The sequence below is a fragment of the Rhinatrema bivittatum genome, chromosome 2 (genome assembly GCF_901001135.1).
Source record: "Rhinatrema bivittatum chromosome 2, aRhiBiv1.1, whole genome shotgun sequence".
NCBI classification, from domain to species: Eukaryota; Metazoa; Chordata; class Amphibia; order Gymnophiona; family Rhinatrematidae; genus Rhinatrema; species Rhinatrema bivittatum.
In genome coordinates, this window is record NC_042616.1 from 710,572,313 (window position 1) to 710,593,476 (window position 21,164).

The window sequence follows — 21,164 nt, forward strand, 5'->3', positions numbered from 1 at the left end:
GCCTATTTGCCTCGGAACCGGGTGCTGGCACTGGTATCCCTCGTGGGTCTGGTTTGCCAGAGCTGACAGGTTTCGGCCCATCTCATGCTTCGTCTTCTAGGTCACATGGCTGCCACTGTCCATGTTACTCTCTTGACTCACTTGCATATGTGCAGGGCCCAGTGGATCCTGCAGTCCTAGTGGCTGCAGGCCACCCAGAACCTACATGTACACATCTGCATCACTCAGTCTCTCCAGGCCACCTTTTCTTGGTGGGAGAGCCTTTCCAATTTGGAGCAGGGGGTTCTTTTCCAGTCTCCCCCTTCCCAGGTTGTACTCACCACTAATGCATCGATCCTGGGGTGAGGGGCCCATGTGGAGGGCCTCCGCACGCAGGGTCTGTGATATGCTCAGGAATCTCAGTGCCAGATCAACTTCCTGGAACTTAGAGTAATTCTTACACATTCTGGGCGTTCTGGGATTGCTTGAGCAACAAGGCAGTCTTGATCCGGACTGACAACCAAGTGGCAATGTGGTACATCAACAAGAGAGAGGTACGAAATTGTTCCTCCTGTGTCTGGAAGCATTTCAAATTTGGTCTTGGGCTTGGTCTCAGGGCATGCCTTGTGGGGGACGAAGAATGTGGTGGCAGACCACCTGAGTTGAGCTTTCTGATCCCACGAATGATCTCTGAATCCTGCAGTGGCAGACAGGATCTTCCACCTCTGAGAAACTCCAGATGTGGGTCTTTTCGCCTCCCCCTGTTACAGCAAGGTGAAAAAATTCTGTACAGGTGGGGACAGCAAACCAGCCAGACGCCTTTGCCCGCCATTGGGGCAGGGGCCTTCTGTATGCATATCCTCCGCTTCCTCTGGTGATGAAGACTTTTCTGAAGCTCCGGTAGGACAGGGGAACCATGATCCTCAAAGCTCCTCATTGGCCGAGGCTGATTTGGTTCCCGCTTCTACAGGATCTCTCTATCAGGGACACGATCGGCCTGGGGATCTCCCCCGACCTTGTCACACAGGATCAGGGCAGGCTGTGCCATCCCAACCTCAGGGTGTTGTCCCTAACTGCCTGGATATTAAGGGGCTAATTCTGCAGCCCCTTGATATGTCTCGGGTCCTGGTAGCATCCAGGAAGCTTTCCACTAGGAAGTCTAAGTGGAGGAGGTGTATCATGGACTAGATCTGTTCTACTCTACACTGAAAATGCTTGAAATGATAGCAGCTTCGGCCAGTTTGTCCTCTGTAATCTCTTCCTGCCTGGGACCTTTTTTTTGGGTTCAGGCAGTTTCCCGCTGTTACGCCTGTTGGCACCTGGTTGGGTGCCTGTTGGTCTTGCTTGTTGCTCGGGAACAGCCTGTAGCTAGGGATTCGCCCATGTGTGAGGACTACCATCCTGCTTGTCCTAGAAGAAAGCAGAGTTGCTTACCTGTAACAGGTGTTCTCCTAGAAGAACACCTGTTACAGGTAAGCAACTCTTTCTTCCTACATGCCAAATTTGGTGACCTTCTGTTCCTTTTTTTGGAGAGTTATTGTGCCTACTGACAGATGGATATCAATTGGTTTTATATAATTCTTTCCAATTTTCCATCTGTTGGAAAACATTAAAAACAGGTATTAAGAGATCCTGTAGAAAGACAATTCACATTAACTTGTTACGATTCCAGCTGTGTAGCAGCTTCATCAAACCCCGACAGTGACACCTCCCCGCCAGCAGGTCTCCCAGAAGCTCCATCCCTTGCTGTCCTTGTCAGCTCCTCCACCCTGCCTGCACCACACCCAGATTCCAGCACTACATAACCCTGTCTGTCCCTTGCTTCGATGCTTTTGCATCGAGACTCCCTATGCTCCTTGCCCTAGCCACTCTTGCCTTGTGGCCTACTCAGGCCTATCCTCGCTTTGACTTGTGGTTTCCAGGCTTTCTTGCTCCTAGCCTCAGGGACTTCTGACCTCAGCCTTGTCTTGCCTTGCTGAATGGTCTCTGGGCCTTCTGACCTTTTCCTTGTGCCCTGCATAGTCCTAGCCTTGCTCTGTGGCCTTTCTAGGCCTTTTCTTGTCCTGCCCCTTGGGGCTTAACTGTATGGCTGCCTTTCAGCCTGTATGTTCTATGTTCTGTCTTGTTGTGTCATCATACCTGCATGCTGTTCTTTCTAAGCCTCAGTTCCAGTCTCACTTGCGTGCTGTTCCTAACCCTCAGTTCCAACTTTACTTGCATGCTGCTCCTGTCTATGCCTCAGTTCCAGCCTTACTTGCATGCTGTTCCTGTCTATGCCTCAGTTCCAGTCTTACTTGCATGCTGTTCCTGTCTATGCCTCAGTTCCAACCTTAGTTGCACTCTGTTCCAGTCCAAGCTTTGGTTCCAGCCTTACGAGCACTCTTATTCCAATCCAAGCCTTGGTTCCAGCCTTACCTGCACTCTGTTCCAAGCCTTGGTTCCAGCCTTACCTGCACTCTGTTCCAAGCCTTGCACCAGCCTTGCCAAAATGTCCAAGCCTTGCTTCAGCTGTATCAGGCTGTCCAGGCTTTGTTGCAACTTTACCAGACTATCCATGCCTTGCTCCAGCCTCGCCCTGCTGTGTCTTGCTATTCCGGGGGTGGTGTTCCCCACATTCCACCCGGACCTGAGCCATAACACTTGTCAAATCCATTTGCCTAGTCATTATGCAGACTAGAATTACAGCCCTGCATAAATTGGTTACTGATAAGATTACAGCAGGGGTGGCCAACTCCAGTCTTTGAGAGCTACAAACAGGACAGGGTTTCAGGATATCCACAATGAATATGCATGAGATAGTTTTGCATGTAATGATAGCAGTGCATGCAAATCTCTCATATGCATAATCATTGTGTATATCTTAAAAACCTGGACTGGATGAGGGCAGCACGACATGAAAGAAAGCATCAACAAACATTATGCATCATACATCGCAGGGGTGATTTGCTCATCTAGCTACGAAGCAGCCCCATTTTACAGCATTCTCCCTAGCCTACTTGCAACCCCACTAAGAAATGTATCCTTTTTTGGAAAGAAGAGAGATGTAAGGGGCAATTGTTTTAAAACTATAATTAGGAAGGAGAGAGAGAAGATCCCACCATGGCAACATTTAAAAAGAGAGAGGGGAGATCACATCATGGGTACTTTTATTTTAAATTGTAGGAGAGAAGAGAGGGAAATAAAAAAAAAAATTACAGTCAGGTGGTGAGGGGAGATCTTTCCATGAGGACTTTTTTTTTTTTAATTAATTACCCACCACACAAATTAGAAGGGAGGGGAGATCCTGCCATCAGTACTTAAAAAAAAAAAAAAAAATTACAGTCGGGGGAGAGATGATCTAGCACTGGCTTGGAGAGGAGTAATTAGGGGCCTGACTTTCAGTGTGAACCACCTAAGGCCCTATGTACTAAGAATTTTTCCTACAGACACAAAATGAGAGAAAATCTTTAGTAAATATGCCCTGTGTTAGCTAAATCTAGCTGGTCAAATAGTGACCACCTGTATTTAGGGAAATTGTTACTTGAAAACCCAGCTGGTTAAGTTCAGCTGAAAATTAGCCAGTTACTTTAGTTGTTCAGCAGCTGTTTGAAAATTGACCCCATAATGACTAAGGAAAACAGAATACACATCCTCCTTAAGAACATTTAGTTCTAAACTCACATGATAAAAATGAACTCTTCATAAAACTAATGGTATGCTAATGCAATAGGAGGTTAAAAAGGGTGCTAATCCAAAAATGCACACAGAAAACATTGAGGTCGATTTTAAAAGCATTGCTTGTGCAAAAATGCCCACCATATGTGTGTATGTGGGCTACGCATGAGCAACATGGATTTTAAAACCCACAAATTACATGCAGGGGCATGAGCGTTCCGTGGCGGGGCCAACTGTTAAATGCATAATACCCTATTTAAAACCTGAGGCCGCAGCAAGTGGTGGCTTATCCGCATAACTCTACTGCTGCTCCTGATGAGGAGCAAGTCTGTAGATCTTGAGTTTTAGTACTTGCAGGACAGGGTGAGGGGTCCGGGTCAACTGGGAGGCATGCAGGATGAAGAACCAAAGGGGTCTGGAAGACCTCGATTTTGACTGGGCAAAGTGCTAGACTGACTGGAAAAACTGGAAACGTCCCTTGCGAGAGAATGTTTTAAAATCCACTTACATACACCTGTTAAAGCCAGCAAAGTCCTATGGAAGATACACGAAGTAGGTCTGCTCAAGTAATATCTTAAAATTAGGAGCATAATTACGCGGAGTAGGCATATTTTAAATCATGCGTGCGCATGATTTAAAATTCCAGCGTATTTCCACTCGCACGCCGCTATGTGCGTGGGAGCACATGCGCGCATTTTAAAATTTGTCTGCTTATGTGCACAATAAGTGTCTTCTGAACATAAATAAAATGTGCATGAAGCACATTCTCTGTGCATAAAACATGTTTTATGCACTTAAAATTTGATTTGTGTACACATTGACGGTAACTTTCAAATGGGCGCACACCCAGAGACGCAGCCATTTTATTTCATGCGTGCATGTTATAAAATAGCCTATGCGTGTGTAAGTGTGCGCCCAACAGCATAAGTTGGCTTACAAATGTCCAACTGCCTGTATTTTAAAACAGATGTGCATCCAGCTGAGGACTGGTTTCACCAGTTCATTCACTAGTTCGCCCAATGTTCTCCTAGGTCCTCCCAAAGCCCTTGGTTATACAGCCTGCACTCCTCACAGTTACCCAGACCCCATAGATGCCTGTATTATTATTTATTTTTAACTTACGCCTCCTCATATAGAAGTAAAATTATGCGGCACTGGACCTGGGCGCGCGCCCAGGCGTGTAAGTACTTGCATGCACATTTCTTGGCCCTGCCCCGGAACACCCACCATGCCCATTTTTCTTCCAATGTGAGATGTGCGTGCATTGGCACTTGTACACATATCTGCCTGCTTTATAAAATAGGGTGGACATGCACTGCCATCTCCTGATTTTGCATGCATCCAGCTTTTAAAATTCACCTTGTGTTTTATGCGCATTAATTCTGAGTGCAGGACCCTTGCACTGTGAACTTTGGATTCAGCCTCCTAAACTAACATTAACTCAAAGAACTTTACACCAGCTTTGATCAGAAGTTAAATTTTCAGTATTAAGAAACTATGAGTTAAGCTTATGTGTCTCTCTGTATCAGGGAGTGATAGCTATTGCCTTCATTAACATGGAATTTGAATGAAAGTGCACTAATTTGTGCATATATTTTTTGCGTGCAAAATTCTTTGTTGCACCGAAGGTAAAGTCTGTGCACATTCACAAGTAAACCTGTGCACACATCTAGTGCACTTTATTACATCGAGGCCTAAGTTAGCAGAGTCACCACATTTTTACTAGTTTTGGAGTTTAAGATGTAAACATTAAAGTATTAAATAAAGCAGACACAGTAGTTCAAGATTTCTGCCACTGATTATTTTTCTAAGCAAAGATGGAAATATCGCAGCTGAGAGTTACAGATATTTGTGTTTTATTGGGGAAGGAAATTCTTTACCTTTACCAACTTGTAATAATTATCAGTTATATTTTCAGCACTATACAGCACAACATTAGAGACCATACAAATACACCTTTCCAGCTTTTCAGTTCAATATAAAATAGGACAGCAGTGTAAATGACTGCGGTGAGACAACTTTATTTTAATTCTCATTAAAATGAACTCCATTTCTGAACCTATCCAGTGATTGTTTTTTCACATTTTGTGCCTCTGGCAGAAATCCAGCCAATAGAGCCCTTCATTTGTAAACCAGTAGCTGAGATTGAAATAGTTGTAGCAAAATAAGTGATACATTAAATATTATCTGCTACTAGGTTTTCTCTAATTGTTAAAAATTAAAAATTTAATCTTTTACTATATAATCATATTTTCCATATATACTATAGGGTGGATCCAGGCAAGTGTTTTTAGACCGTCACACAAGGTAGCTTTGAAGTGTGTATGGTAGTCCATGAGGCAGACTTCTGCCTGGATTTAACTCCTTAGGAGTTCTGCCATAGACACTAGTAAGGAAAAAAAAACCTTTAATGAAGTGATTTTTATAGTTTTTAAACACATAGGTTTAAATCAATCAAAATAAAGGACAGCAGCCTTCTAAATCAGACTCTCTCTAATCCCAGCCCTATTATTTCTTTCCCCTTATACAACAAAATGACCCGTTTGCTGTGGATACCTACTTGATCTGGAATGTACGGAGCTCTGAAAATCTAGAATCCATCTCTCCTGCCTTCACTTTATCACTATATCGCCTTGTCATTAGCTGACACACATCTTTCGTGTTCATGGCTATTCAGCTCTACTATTTTTAGCAATCTATAACATAAGGCTTACTACTAGAATAGTGAAGTAAAAAGCTTCAGATCTAAAAATTTCCCAGTCTAGTGCTGTTGTGAATATTTCCATATGCAAAATGTATACACACACAGCAGTAACTGATCCAGAAAGGCTGACAATAACAGATTTCTTAGCTATCCAACTCTCGGGACCCAGGAGTAAAATGTCCATTTTACACTACTCCAAATTAAGGATTGTTTTTTTTAAAGCAGGTAATTAGCAACATTTATTCTTTCTAAACTGTCACACCCCTTTTTCTGAGAATTTCTCTCATTTGGTCTTCTGGTCTTTTATTTTACTTACTACATTTCACTTTGCTTTCACTTCTGATGTACGTTACCAACACTATCATGCTTGCACAATACAAGACATATCCGCATTCCATCTATATTCTAAAATATGTATTTACATTTTCTTAAACCTCTCTGCATATTTCTAAAACCAAAATAATTTGTTACATTTAAAATGACTCATTTACATCAACATATATAAATAACACTACTGATTATATGCAGTACACACACAGATGTACATCATCTTTTTAAGAATTGTAAAAAGAAAACTTGACATGAAGCAGCGCAACTACACTACCCCAATACAAAATCTGAACACCTATCATAACTTACATTTTTACATGAAAGCGTGTTTTGCTGGCCATTTAACCTGTAGATGTACTTTGACATGGGGGCATTAAAGGGAAGATCCTAATCCATGATCCTTGATATATCCAACCTCTCTGTTAACTTTATTGAATCAAGAGGTTGGATATCCAGGGTAAATTTCATATTTATGCATTGCTCTTTTACCTTGTTTCTGAAAAATATAATACAAATCTAACAATAAGACTGGCTACCCAAAGTGTTATCAAAGTAATTACATTAGTAATAGCACTAAGTCCCTCAAGTGATCTTGAGTAATGTTACCAATTCCGATATAAAATCAACGATGCCACTAAAACCTAACATTTATGTGGGTTTTACCTTCTTGAACAGACTACACTTCCACACACAGCCATTTCTTCTAAACAATCTGCTTACCATGACTTATTCATGTTGCATAATCATACTGACGTAAAAGTGACTTGCAAATCACATCAAAAACTGATGTACCCAAATTCCTGTCACAACTAATAAACCTTTTCATGTAAACCTGTATGTGACCATGAGTCTTCAATGATCAAACCAAAGTCAATGCTTCTTCAGTTTCATGGCCTTGTGAAACCGATTGGCAGTCTGTTATCAGTCATTAACACATCAAAACCATGGCTTCAGAATACTGGAAAACTTCATTCGGCATGTTTACCACAAACCCAACGAAGGTGCTGATCTGTTGCAAGGTCAGTTAGCTCCTGGATGGATCTCCAGCTGCACTGACATGCATATGCTCGTGTTCCTTTCTTCTTTATCATCTTCTCTTGTAATCTGCTGAACTCAGGCATGTTATTCCTGTCAGGAGCAAACATACAACTCAGTACTACTTTAAACCAAAGACTACCTAGCTACCAACATGTTTTCTTCCGTCTATAACTGTATCATAAGCAAATATCAACTGCACGACTAGAATAAAAAGGTTGCATTTTTACACAGTAATGTGGAGAAAGGACATAAGAACATGCCATACTGGGTCAGACCAAGGGTCCATCAAGCCCAGCATCCTGTTTCCAACAGTGGCCAATCCAGGCCATAAGAATCTGGCAAATACCCCAAAACTAGGTCTATTCCATGTTACTGTTGCTAGTAATAGCAGTGGCTATTTTCTAAGTCAACTTAATTAATAGCAGGTAATGGACTTCTCCAAGAACTTAGCCAATCCTTTTTTAAACACAGCTATACTAACTGCACTAACCACATCCTCTGGCAACAAATTCCAGAGTTTAATTGTGTGCTGAGTAAAAAGAACTTTCTCCGATTAGTTTTAAATGTGCCACATGCTAACTTCAAGGAGTGCTCCCTAGTCTATTATCTGAAAGAGTAAATAACTGATTCACATTAACCCATTCTAGACCGCTCATTATTTTAAACACCTCTATCATACCCCCCCCCCCCTCAGCTGTCTCTTCTCCAAGCTGAAAAGTCCTAACCTCTTTAGTCTTTCCTCATAGGGGAGCTGTTCCATTCCCCTTATTATTTTGGTCGCCCATTTAAAATTAAACCTAAGCTAGAACCTACCTGATGAAACTATTTCTACACACTAAGCAGAATTATGTGTCTGATGAAAGAGGGGAGATGTAGATAAGTTTCCTACTAAGGGGTGAATTCTCATTTTTACTCTTCTTACCACACAGGATATGGTGAAGGTTAATAGTATAGCAGGGCTTAAAAAAAGCTTTGGACAAGGGCAGGGCCTTCCAATTGAAATATCCTTGTAAGTGTATACTTAAAAATCATGGTAACAGTTAAGTTTTCTATGTTGCAATTCGGTTGGATTATTTTTTGGGAAATATGGTGGTATCTCGTAGTATTGATGCTAATCTCTAGAGATCGTAATAGGCCCTGAAAGTAATAATGTCTTATTTTCCTATTAAGTATTTCTATTTTATTTCTTTTTCTCTCCTTTTTGTGGTCTGCTATGCAACTTTCTGTTTATTGTTAATCTCATTCATAATGCTTTTTTTTCTTCTTGTATTAAATATTTCAGATTGTTGGTATATTTCTGTAATCTAAGGTTAGTTCTTGGATAATTTGTTAAAATTTAATAAAGAAAGAATTAAAAAAAAAAAGGTTTAGACAAGTTTCTGAAGGCTAGGTTCATTAATACTAATTAGTTAGATAGACAACTCTTACTTCTGATAGAAAAGTATATGTAGGGACCTTCGTTTTCAGTTTTTATGTTATTTTGCCTGGGAATTTCAATGTCAGAACATAAAAGAAATCTGTTGAAAAATGAGTTTTCGGTTGTTATAATAAAGCCGTTTTTCCACTGATTTGTTTTAAACACTGAAATTCACAGGCAAAATAAAATAAAAACTGAAAACAAAGGTCCCTAAGTATATGGAATGGATTTCTCCAATATGGTCTGTTAGGTAGTTCTAAGTAACCCAGATTAGCCGCTGTCATAGACAGGATGCTAGACTCGATGAAAAATTACTACTTTCCTGATAATTTCCTTTTCTTTAATATAGTCAGATGAATCCAGAACCAGTGGGTTATGAACCTCTACCAGCAGATGGAGCAAAGCTGACATCACTGTATATATACTCCTGCAGTGACATCAGCCTGCCAGTATTTTCTTCAAAAGCCAAATGTGGACAGACAAGTCAAAACTTGATTAATAACAGATAACCCACTGCAGTACTCAGCCAACAGGAAACATTGAACTCAGACAAAAAATGCTTCAACACTAGTTTAGGGACTGAACTAACCAGTTTACTTATCAGTAAACCCTGGGACATGTAGCCACGCAGAAGGACTATATCACAATCATTTGGCAGCCAAGAGCGGGAAGCTAGATTCAACTGACTCTACTAAAGAAATGCATTTCTTAGCGTCTAGTCAGATGAATCCAGAACCAGTGGGATGTTCCCAAGCTACTCCTGAATAGGACGAGAGGATGTCTGCGGTCCAGTCAAAACTGTACGTGCATAGGCTGCGTCCTCTCAGGCCTGCACATCCAGACAATAATACCTGGAAAAGGTATGTAAGGAGGACCATGTTGCAGCTTGGCAAATGTCGATGGAAGACAACAATCTAACTTCCTCCCATGACATTGCCTGAGGCCTATAATGACTAGACAACCGCTATTCACCTCCACGTACTTGGCCGTGACCACCTCCTTAATCCAGGGAGCTACTGTAGCCAGCTACTACCATCGTGGAGGACAAACAGGCGTTCCATCTTCCAGAAAGGTTTAGAAACCTCCAGATACTTTACGATATGTCTCTTGACATCCAAGGGTCGCAACAGGCGATACTCCTTCGCATCTCTTTCCCTATCCAGAGACAGCAGGGAAATGGTCTGATTTAAGTGAAAACCTGAGACCACTTTTTGCAAAAAGGAAGGAACAGTACACAGCTGTATTGCCCCTGTGGTTACTCGGAAGAATGGCTTCTGGCAAGAAACATAGAAATGATGGCAGAAGAAGACCAAACGGCCCATCCAGTCTGTCCAGCAAGCTTTCACACTTTTTTTTCCCTCATACTTATCTGTTACTCTTGCTTGGCCCTTAGTAGCCTTTTGGTTCTATTTCGCTTCCACCCCCACCATTAATGTAGAGAGCAATGCTGGAACTGCATCTAAATGAAGTATCTAGCTTAATTGGTTAGGGGTAGTAACCGCCGCAATAAGCAAGCTACTCCCATGCTTATTTGTTTACCCAGCCTGAACAATTCATTCCTTGTTGGTTGTTGTCTGAATATAAATTTACTTTTCTTCATTCCCTCCCACCGTTGAAGCAGAGAGCTACCCTGGATATGCATTGAAAGTGAAGTATCAGGCTTAATTGATTCAGGGTAGTAACTGATGTAACAAGCAAGCTACACCTATGCTTATTTGTTTACTTATTTGTTGACTCTTGGTCTGACTCAGTATGGCAACTTATGTTCTTATGTTTGATTTATGTTGAACTGCAGCATATAAAAAATGATTAAACTGAACACTCCACAATCCCTTGTCTTTCCTTTTGCTTTTGGTACATATCTCTCCTTCTAGTGTGAATACTGAGCAAAGTATTCCTTCTGATCATCTCGTCATATTAAATATGTCCTCCCCTTTAATTTTTACTATCCCCCTTTTTGGTCATCACTATTCATTTATGTGTAAATAAAATTGTATCCTCTCCCTTTACTTAGTGGGCAATATACTTTTCAGTTTGAACCTTTTGCTGTGTAAAAATATAGTTGCGGCATACAGCAATATACCATGTTATGATTGATGGAAGGAATAGTCTATAGCTATAAAAGCTCTGTGCAATCTGAATTTTTGATTAGTGTTCTTATCACTTTGAAGTCTGCCTTACCATACCTGAAGAACAGATAATCACAAGATATGTCCCACTGGTAGTCATCATGAATTGCCACACTGAAGTCACAAGCAGTGCAACGTAGGTGATCACATGTTCTATTACAAAAAAAATAAAAAAACTACCATGAATTTATCACAAGTCATTATGCATAGTTCATGTCATTTACAAGAATAGATTCTTTTATGCTGAGTTTACGCGTGTGGCCGGCCTTGCGTGCACCATGAGCATTTTACAAGCAGCCCAGCCATGTGCCTAACAGTATGCACAGAAGTGCCAGTTGAGGGAAAAGGGGCGGGCTGGGGAGGGGGCTGGCCAGGATAACGGCCAATAGGCCCTGTCCTGGGGAAGCACATGCTGGCACCGGGCCAGTGCGCGGAACTTATATTTGCTCGTTATAGCACGAAAGTAAAAAGAAAAAAATGTAGAAAAATTGGGAAGGAGAAAAGGTAGGAAGGCCAGGTAGGGGTGTAGAGAACTGGGAAAAAGGCTGATGCACGCATGTTATAAAATCGGCGCGCCCATCTGCATGCACCGGGAACCAGTGTCTTAAAATCGAACCCTGAGGATGCAACTTCAGATTGCAAACTATTTTTTTTAAACCATTTATTTATAAGACAGACAACTACATAGTAGTACAAGACTCAGAACATATTCAGTGTCAACAACTGCGTAAATCATGTACATTGATCTTATACATATACAGTACACCATAACTTCCCCCTTATTGCATCTAGACTTCTTATATTTCCAAGGCTCCCGTATCCCATACATACTGGTCTTCTACATTATTGATGTGAGTTTTTCCAGCACTACTACGTCTTATACCTGCTTTTCTCAATGGGCAATTGAAGATGCAACATGAGGCAATTGTGTAACACGTTGCATGAACTAAATGTCTGTACAGCCTGCGTTGCTGTCGACAGCATGATCTGATCCCAGCCTCAAACAAAATTTAGGATGTAAAGCACCATATGATCCAATATTTTAGTAATTATTTTTTCCACTTTGTTCCAAAATTCCGCCAGTGGCACATACGTCCACAACACATGAAAATAGGTCCCCCTCCACACAATCCCTCCAACACAGGCTAGATGTCTGTGGCAAAAAAACCAGTAATACTTTGGGTATCTATAAATCCACCACACCAATTTATACTTAAGCTCTACCCTTATACTAGTAGTAATAAATTTTGTGTACCTTCCTTCATATGGTCTTCCAGTCTATCATGGGCAATCTATCCCCTAGGATCTGCATTCCACTTTTCTATCAGAGCAGTAAGGGGCTCTTTCCCTTCGTAAGTAGCAATAATGGCCTGATATAGGAAGGACATAATTTTATGTCCTACCTCTGTGGTCATTAGTAGCTGCTCTACTCGTGAGGGCTCCCTTCTAGCCCATAAGGTCTCTTCCATTTTAAGTGCCTGCGAATGCTGTCAAACATTTTTAGCTTCTTCTCCCAAGTCAAATTCCTCCTTCAAATCCTCGAAGAATCAACCCACTTTTTCTCCCATTCCTGAAACTAGGGATGTGAATCGTTTTTTGACGATTTAAAAAAATCGTCAGATATTTTTTAAATCGTCAAAAATCGTTAGAGTCGCGATACAATAGAAATTCCACCGATTTATTGTGAAAAATCGTAAATCGGGGGGGGGGGGGGGGGGGGGGGGGGGAGAGGGCGGGAAATCCGGCACACCAAAACAACCCCTAAACCCACCCCGATCCTTTAAAACAAATCCCCCACCCTCCCGAACCCCCCAAAATGTTTTAAATTACCTGGTGGTCCAGTGGGGGGGGGGGGGGGGGTTCCGCCGCGATCTCCTGCTCTCGGGTCATCGGCGCCATTTTGGCTGCCACTAATATAAATGGCGCCGATAAAAAAAAACCCCACCCAACCCTTTAAAATTACCCCCTTAGCCTCCCCCACTCTCCCGACCCCCCGCAAAAACTTTTTACACATACCTCGTGGTCCAGGGGGGCCCCTATGACATAGTGAGGGCAAAGGTAGCGCTGGCGCCATTTTGAATACTGGCAATACGGCCGGAGTGCAGGAGGTCGCTCCCGGACCCCCGCTGGACTTTTGGCAAGTCTTGTGGGGGTCAGGAGGCCCCCCCCAAGCTGGCCAAAAGTCCCTGGGGGTCCAGCGGGGGTCCGGGAGCAATCTCCTGCACGCGGGCCGTATTGCCAATATTCAAAATGGCGCCGGCTCTACCTTTGCCCTGTCACATGGTAAGGGCAAAGGGCCATTGGCGCCATTTTTTTTAGCGCAGCTGATAGCGTGGGAATGGGAGATCGCTCCCCGCGGCCCCCCTGGACCACCAGGTATCTGTAAAAAGTTTTTTTGGGGGGGGGGGGGGCGGGAGAGTGGGGGAGGCTAAGGGGGTAATTTTAAAGGGTCGGGGTGGGGTTTTTTTTTTTTTTAATCGGCGCGGGCCTCACTAAAAAAAATTAGTGATGTGAATTGGAATCGGAACAGATTTCAATTCACATCTCGTAACGATCAGATTCCCCCCCCCCAGCCGAACCCGATCGTTAAAACGATTGGGCACACGATTCACATCCCTACCTGAAACTCAGTATTAAATATAGTGATTGAAATATCAGGGTTCACCCTTAAAACAACTAGTGTGGCATGGTGGTCCAGCTGTATATGCAAATGCTTATAAAGCATATGCCATGTCTTTACAATGTGTGCTACAACTGGACTAGATCTCATCACTTGCCTGACCATCGGGGAAATCAGTGGCAAAAAAGGCAAATCTATTCCTTCTACTGCTAGTCTCCAGTGATAGCCATGGTGCATATAACCTCTATTAAGCCATGCCAGTAAGCAAACCAATCTGGAAGCCCAATAGTATACCAATAGATTAGGAAGTGCAAACCCTCCTATATTTTTAATGCACCATAAAAATATTTAATTTTAGCCTAGAAACCTTGCCCTGCCAGATGAACCTAGATATCAGTCCATTCAGGTTAGTGAAGAATTTCATAGGAAGTATAATGGATAAATGTTGGAACAGGTACATTAATTTTGTTAAAATATTCATTTTTAAGATCCCAATTCTACCTGCCCATGAGACATAAAGCCCAATCCATTTCTACATGTCTTCTAGGATTTTCTGGCATACAGGGGGCATAATTAGTTTTATAAAATGTCCGACCAAGATTTGGGTATAAAGATACCCAAATACTTAAAAACCCTGCCCTAGCTACCTTAAAAAGAGACAAGAGTCTGGTAACTGAGAGGGTTGAGTCCCCCCTATCAAAAATAGTTCAGATTTTTGCTAGTTTACTTTATAGCCAGACACCTCACCATACACTTTAAATATATGAAGCAATCACGGGGCTGAGTTTGGAATTTGTGTCATATATATTAGCATGTAATACGTGTTCAAAGAGATCTTATACTCATGCCCATTAAACACAAAACCTTTAATATCGATGTCTACGTGAATGAACTGTGCAAATACTTCAATAGCTAGGTTAAACAACAGGAGGGACAAGGGGCATCCCTGCTGCGTACCCTGTTTAATTGGAAAAAGATTGGAGAGATACCCATTTGTAAGTACCCTTGCCACTGGCCTGGAATACAGGGCCTTAACCCAATCAATGAATTCCTGATCAAAGCCATACGATTGCAGCACAGCAAACAGAAATCCCCAGCTAAGCTTATCAATGGCCTTTTGTGTGACCAAAGATGCAACCAGCCCCGGGATCTGATGCCTGTCTGCCAATGAAATGATATGAAAGGCACATCTAGTATTAGTAAAGGAGAGCCGCCATTTCACAAATACCGTTTGGTCCTCCTTTACCAGATGAGGTAAAATGCTTTCCACTTTTATCTGCATTACTTTAGCTAAGATTTTTAAATCTACATCTAGAAGAGATATGGGTCTATACGATCCTGGCTCTAGCTCATTCCTACCTTTTTTGTGTTTCAAGCCTACAGTAGCTTCAGTCATTCTATGAAAACATTCGAGTGCATCTTTAGTTGTTCAAAAGTGTCTGCCATAGGCAAAGCCAGTTCCACAAAATTTTTTTTTTTTTATAAAATTCTGCCTGCAACCCATTGGGTCCTGGACTTTTACCCATAGGTAGCAACTTAATGACCTTCAACATTTCCGTTAGTGTGATAGCCTCCTCTCCCTCAACTTTTCATTTTGTTCCTCTGTTACTTTGGGTAGATTAACCTTTTGTAGGAAGGCATCAATTGCCTTCTCAGTGCTTGCCTTTTTCCCTACAAAGAGATTCTCATAGAAATTCTTAGTTATGGCTATGTTCCAAATTATTAGAAATCCTCCCATTGCTTTAATATATACTAGTAATTAACGTGCTTTGTTTCCTTTTTTTTTTTTTTTTTTAAAGCAGGCTAGAGACGAGTTTTCCTGTTTTATTACCATGCTCACAGAATTTTTGACATGTGAAACGCAAGGATTTCTTGATCTGTTCAACTTGTAGCACCCTCCAACTCCATCAGGTGACCAGCTGTGTCCAAATCCTCCGAGAGCAGTTACTTTTGTGTAGAGATTCTAGTCATAAAATTTCCTTCATTAAGGAAGCCTCTCTAGCCAGCCAGACCTTATTCAGGTGACTTGTGTATTGCATAATTTTGCCTTTCAACATTACTTTTAGTGTTTCCCAAGTTACAGGGTTGTATTTCCTAACTGCATGAATTTCCTTAAAGTCAGCAATTTCCTTTCTGAACATTTCTTGAAACCCCTCCGTATTCAGGAATATGTTGCCACCAGGAATTGTGACAAGCCAATTCCCATTTCAATAGGATTGTGGTCAGAAACACTACTACTCAGTAATTCTGCAGAGAACACTAAGCTAGATATCTCCTTTTAGCAGAAAAAAACATGTCCAGAAGGCTGAAGAATGGTGAATAGCAGAGAAATATGCTCTGCTACTCAGGTAGCACATTCGTCACACATTTACCCAGTTTATGCTATGTACCAGATTTTTAAGACCTTTATTAGGCTCAGTAAGGCTTCTTACATTCTTAGATCTATCCTTTTCAGGATCCAGACATACATTCCAGACCCCTCCTGCTATTACAGAGCAAGAAGTAAACCCATCTATGGTTATTTTTAAATTATTATAAAAGAATGTCTGATCTCTGTTTGGCCCATAAACATTGACCAAGGCAATGTTCTGGCCATGTAAAGAACCTCTGCAAAAGAGTCCTGCATGAAATGCAAAAAATGAGCTTGTTAATTATAAGGCATTCACATAAAATTAAATTTTACAATATCAATACCTGCACAAAATCAGCAACAGCATAGGATTAGAGAGACCAGCATAACACCCGGTAGAAAACAATATGGGAGTACCACAGGGATCCTCACTCTCCCCCACCCTCTTCAACATTTATCTTCTCCCACTCTGTCACCTACTCTCCAACCTCAAGCTTACCCATTTCCTATACGCGGATGACATTCAAATTATCATCCCCATAACGGACACCTTACACAAGACCATGGCCTTCTGGAATAAATGCCTCTCATCCATCAACGAGCTGTTAAGCAGCCTCAACCTGGTTCTGAACACCAACAAAACAGAAATCCTGATAATAGCACCGGAAAAACATACCGCGCAGACCTCAAGCAATTCTCCAGACATCTCAGGATACACCACCTCACCACAAGTCAGAGATCTGGGTGTGATATTAGATGACAGATTCAACCTCAATAAATTCGTCAACAACACCACCAAAGAATGCTTCTTTAAATTACAAGTTTTAAAGAAACTAAAGCCACTTCTACGCTACAGAGACTTCCGCACAGTACTCCAAGCCATCATTCTCCCGAAACTAGACTATTGCAATTCACTTCTGCTGGGACTTCCTGCATGCTCTACCAAACCCCTCCAGATGGTGCTGAATGCCACAGCAAGAATTCTCACCAACGCCAAAAAAAGAGACCACATCACCCCGATCCTCCAGCACCTTCACTGGCTCCCCATTAAATACAGGATACAGTTCAAAAGCAGCATGATGATGCATAAGGCCCTTCATAGCATATCCCCACTCAACTTAACCTTCAAGCTGCAACTACATACTTCGGACAAGCCGACTAGAAGTGCATACCAAAACAGAATGATTACTCAGCCCGCAAAATCCTCGCTGAGAAAACGCGCTCTATCAACCGCGGGCCCGTCCCTCTGGAATTCCCTACCACCAGGCCTCCGCCTGGAGCCGTGCCACACCACTTTTAAGGCGAAATTAAAGACTTGGCTCTTCCTGCAAGCATTCCCAGAGAGCTAAGAACTAACTTATATAACAACCCATAACAACCCTGTCCTTTGGTTCTAATGTATTATTCTCTGCACTATTTATTTTAATTAAGATTTATATTGCCTTTTTATTTATTTTTTATTTTTTATTTGTTTAAAGTTGAAACTAGTTAGTTGGTTTGCTTATTCTTATTAGATCAAGTTCTGATTTGTTCCATGTAAACTGCCACACGGCAGTAGTTATTACCGTTTAACTGTGAACCGGAGTGATATGTATTGTATACAGGAACTCCCGGTATATAAAATCCATAAATAAATAAATAAATAAATAAATAAAACAGACCTAAGCTTGTGTAGGTCATTCATTATCATAAGTCTCAAAAGCACAAAAGTTAATTTTTTGTGTATTTTTATGCATATAAAAATCAGAGCCAAGAAGAAAATTAAATGACTTCCCTCAAGTGATCTTTATCTTCATTAACCACAACTTGAGGGATGAAAAAACATTTGGCTGCAGTACTTAATAGGAACCCAAGCATTTCACTGAAGTACTTAGCAGGAACCTGACATAACGCTGTTTTGAATTACTTCAGCATCAGGGGTAATTCATATGCTCAGTAGACTCCAATTTTCATGGCTCATTACACTGAAAACAAACGTACAAGAACAGCTGTAAAACAATTATGTATTACCAAAAAGAAGAACTCACCCACATTAAGGTATCTTTTCTTACTGGCGGCAGTTTTCTGCTTGTAATAGCCAAGATCAAGCATGTTTTGCGCCATTGCGGAGCATTGCTTTTAAAAGAACCGACATGTTCACAGAAAGACGTCACTTCCAACATCAGCGCCCATCAGCTGATTAGGCTACCAAGCAGTCACGATGTAAATATAGATATTGACGCGATCATTTGTACCTTAAATACAAGGGTTCCATTCGATCTTTTTATTTAAGCCATGAGGGAACAGTGAATTAATTTTATAAATCCATCTCTGTTCTCTTTGTAATAAAAGTTGTCCCTAATTACCCCCCCTCCAGTCTTTAAGACAACTTTTATGTTCCAATAACCATGTGTGTAGCTGTCTCGTGGTTTGTCCAACATATTGTAGCCTACATGGGCACTGTAGACATTATACAACAAATGAGGTTTTACAACTGAAAACTTCACGTTAGAAAAATTTGTTGGGTAGAAAAAGATTTTATCTGTGTGCCAGAAATCCACATTTTACATATCATACAATGTGTGCATGGTTCACAATTGTGTGTCAAAGATGTTGTCTCAGTCAGGGGGTAAACTGGATCACACCACTTTATCTTTGATATTTCGTCCCTTGGTGAAAGCAAATTTCACCGGTAATTGTGTAGAGGCTTTGTTGGAAACGTTACATCAATGATATTTTTGTCATCTGGAGATGGTCATCTGAAACACTTATACAATTTCACCAATGGCTAAATACCTTGAACACCAATTTGCGTGTCACATTAAATTATTGTAATGAACATATTCCCTTTCTGAATTTGAAGATTATCAAAACACCACCTTCACTTACGACCACCTTGTATAGAAAACCAAATGAACACAACAACTTGTTATTTTTTTTAAAGCTTCCATCCATCCCCTCTAAAAAGAAGCCTCCCAGTTGGACAGTTCCAGTGATTGCGCAGGATTTGCACTGATGTGCAGAAATATAAATGCCAACTGCAAACTTTAGCTGATAAGGATATCCAAGAGATATGGTGAAGTGAGCTTTTCAGCGAGCATTGTTCAATAATAGGGATCTACTTCTAACTACTTCTACGTGACAAATATCAAAGCGACAAACTTGGGTGCTTACTTACTCTTATTTGTCAAATAAAATGTGTTACATAATTCAACAACATTGGCCAATTATGGATTTTTTTGCATCCACACAATTACCGGTGAGATTTGCTTTCACCTGGGGACAAAATATCAAAGATAAAGATAAACCTGGCTGTTTAAACAAGCATACACTTCATGAACATTTCCCCCTCAGATATTACTAAATATATGCTTATTTTTCAATAATCTTTTTCCATTTCATGCAGTCACTTTACAATAACGCTAAACGCCTCCGTTGATATTTTACTTTTGTAAAGACTATTTTGATTCTTGGATCTATCATGCAATTTTAGCTCCCAAATTAATTTACATCTCCTGTTATATTTACTTCAAATTATATATATATATATATCTTTAAATTTCCTCCACCTTTTAAGTACATCCCCATTGTATTATTTGATGTTAATTGTATTCTGGTTTTAATTTATATATCTGTTGTTCCATTCTAAATTGTTTGGATTGTAAAGCTGGTTGCTGAATTATCGTTCATTGTAAACAGAGGTGATGTTTTCTAACGTGCCGCAGTATATAAAAACATTCTTAAATAAAATAAATAAATAAATATGGTACAATCTAGTTTACCCCAGACCGAGAAAACATCTTCGACACACAATTGTGAACCATGCACACATTGTATGTCTTGTGAAATGTCTTGTGAAATGTTCTTATGTTCTTATGGGGTTCTGACACACAAAATCTTTTTCTACCCAACAAAGTTTTCCAACATGTGAAGTTTCCAATTGTAAAATCTCATTTGCTGTATACTGTCTACAATGCCCACGTGGGCTACAATATGTTGGATGAACCACGAGACAGCTACACACATGGTTATTGGAACACAAAGTTGTCTCAGAACCAACAAACTTCATGCACCATTGCTGCCACATTTCATACAATCACAACATCGCTTTGAAGATATCAAATGGTATATTTTGGATACCATTAATAAAAACTGGAGGGGGGCGGGTTAATAAGAGAAAACTTTTATTACAAAGGGAACAGAGATAGATTTATAAATTAATTCAGTATTCCCTCATGGCTTAAATAACGAGATCGAATGGAACTCAGGTATTTAAGATACAAACAATTGCGCCAATATCTATATTTACATTGTGACTGCTGGGTAGGCTAATCATCTGATAGGCGCTGACGTCAGAAGTGATGTCTTTCTGTGAACATGGTTCTTTTAAAAGCAATGCTCCACAATGGCGCGAAGCACGCTTGATCTTGGCTATAACAAGCAGAAAACTGTGCTGCCAGTACGAAATGATACTTTAATGTGGGTGAGTTAACCTGTTTTATAGCACATACCGGTAATTGTTTTACAGCTGTTCTTGTATGTTTGTTTTCAGTATAATGAGCCATGAAAATTGGAGGCTACTGAGCGAATGAATTATCCCTGATGCTGAAGTAATTCGAAACATAGCGTTAATTCGGGTTCCTGCCACTTCAGTCAATGCTTGGGTTCCTGTTAAGTACTGCAGCTGAATGTTTTTTCACCCCTCAAGTTGTGGATAATGAAGATATAGATCACTGAAGGGAAGTAATTTAATTTTCTTCTTGGCTCTAATGTATAAAAATAACACAAAAAAATGTTGAACTGTCATGCTTTGAGACAAATGATATGAATGACCCACACGAGCTTATGGACAAATATAGGTTTATTTACTGCTGGGTGTTATGATGGTTTCTCTAATCCTATGCTGGTGCTGATTTTGTGCAGATATTGATAATGTAAAATTTAAAAATTTTATGTGAATGCCT

General features: G+C 40.8%; 1 protein-coding gene across 4 annotated transcripts in view; it reads right to left on the reverse strand.

Moving 5' to 3' along the window:
- Positions 1 to 5,466: 5,466 nt before the first annotated feature.
- Positions 5,467 to 21,164, reverse strand: part of C2H8orf37 (chromosome 2 C8orf37 homolog) — an 83,103-nt gene continuing 67,405 nt past the window's right edge. For 2 of the 4 annotated variants that reach the window (XM_029591747.1, XM_029591746.1), the window contains 2 exons: positions 11,309 to 11,404; positions 5,467 to 7,795 (listed from right to left, as the gene is read on the reverse strand). In XM_029591747.1, the coding sequence (XP_029447607.1) occupies positions 7,636 to 7,795; positions 11,309 to 11,404 (256 nt within the window). In that variant the 3' untranslated portion in view covers positions 5,467 to 7,635. Of the gene's footprint in view, positions 7,796 to 11,303; positions 11,405 to 21,164 lie in introns of all 4 variants that reach the window. The other 2 variants (XM_029591749.1, XM_029591748.1) reach the window with 2 other exon arrangements.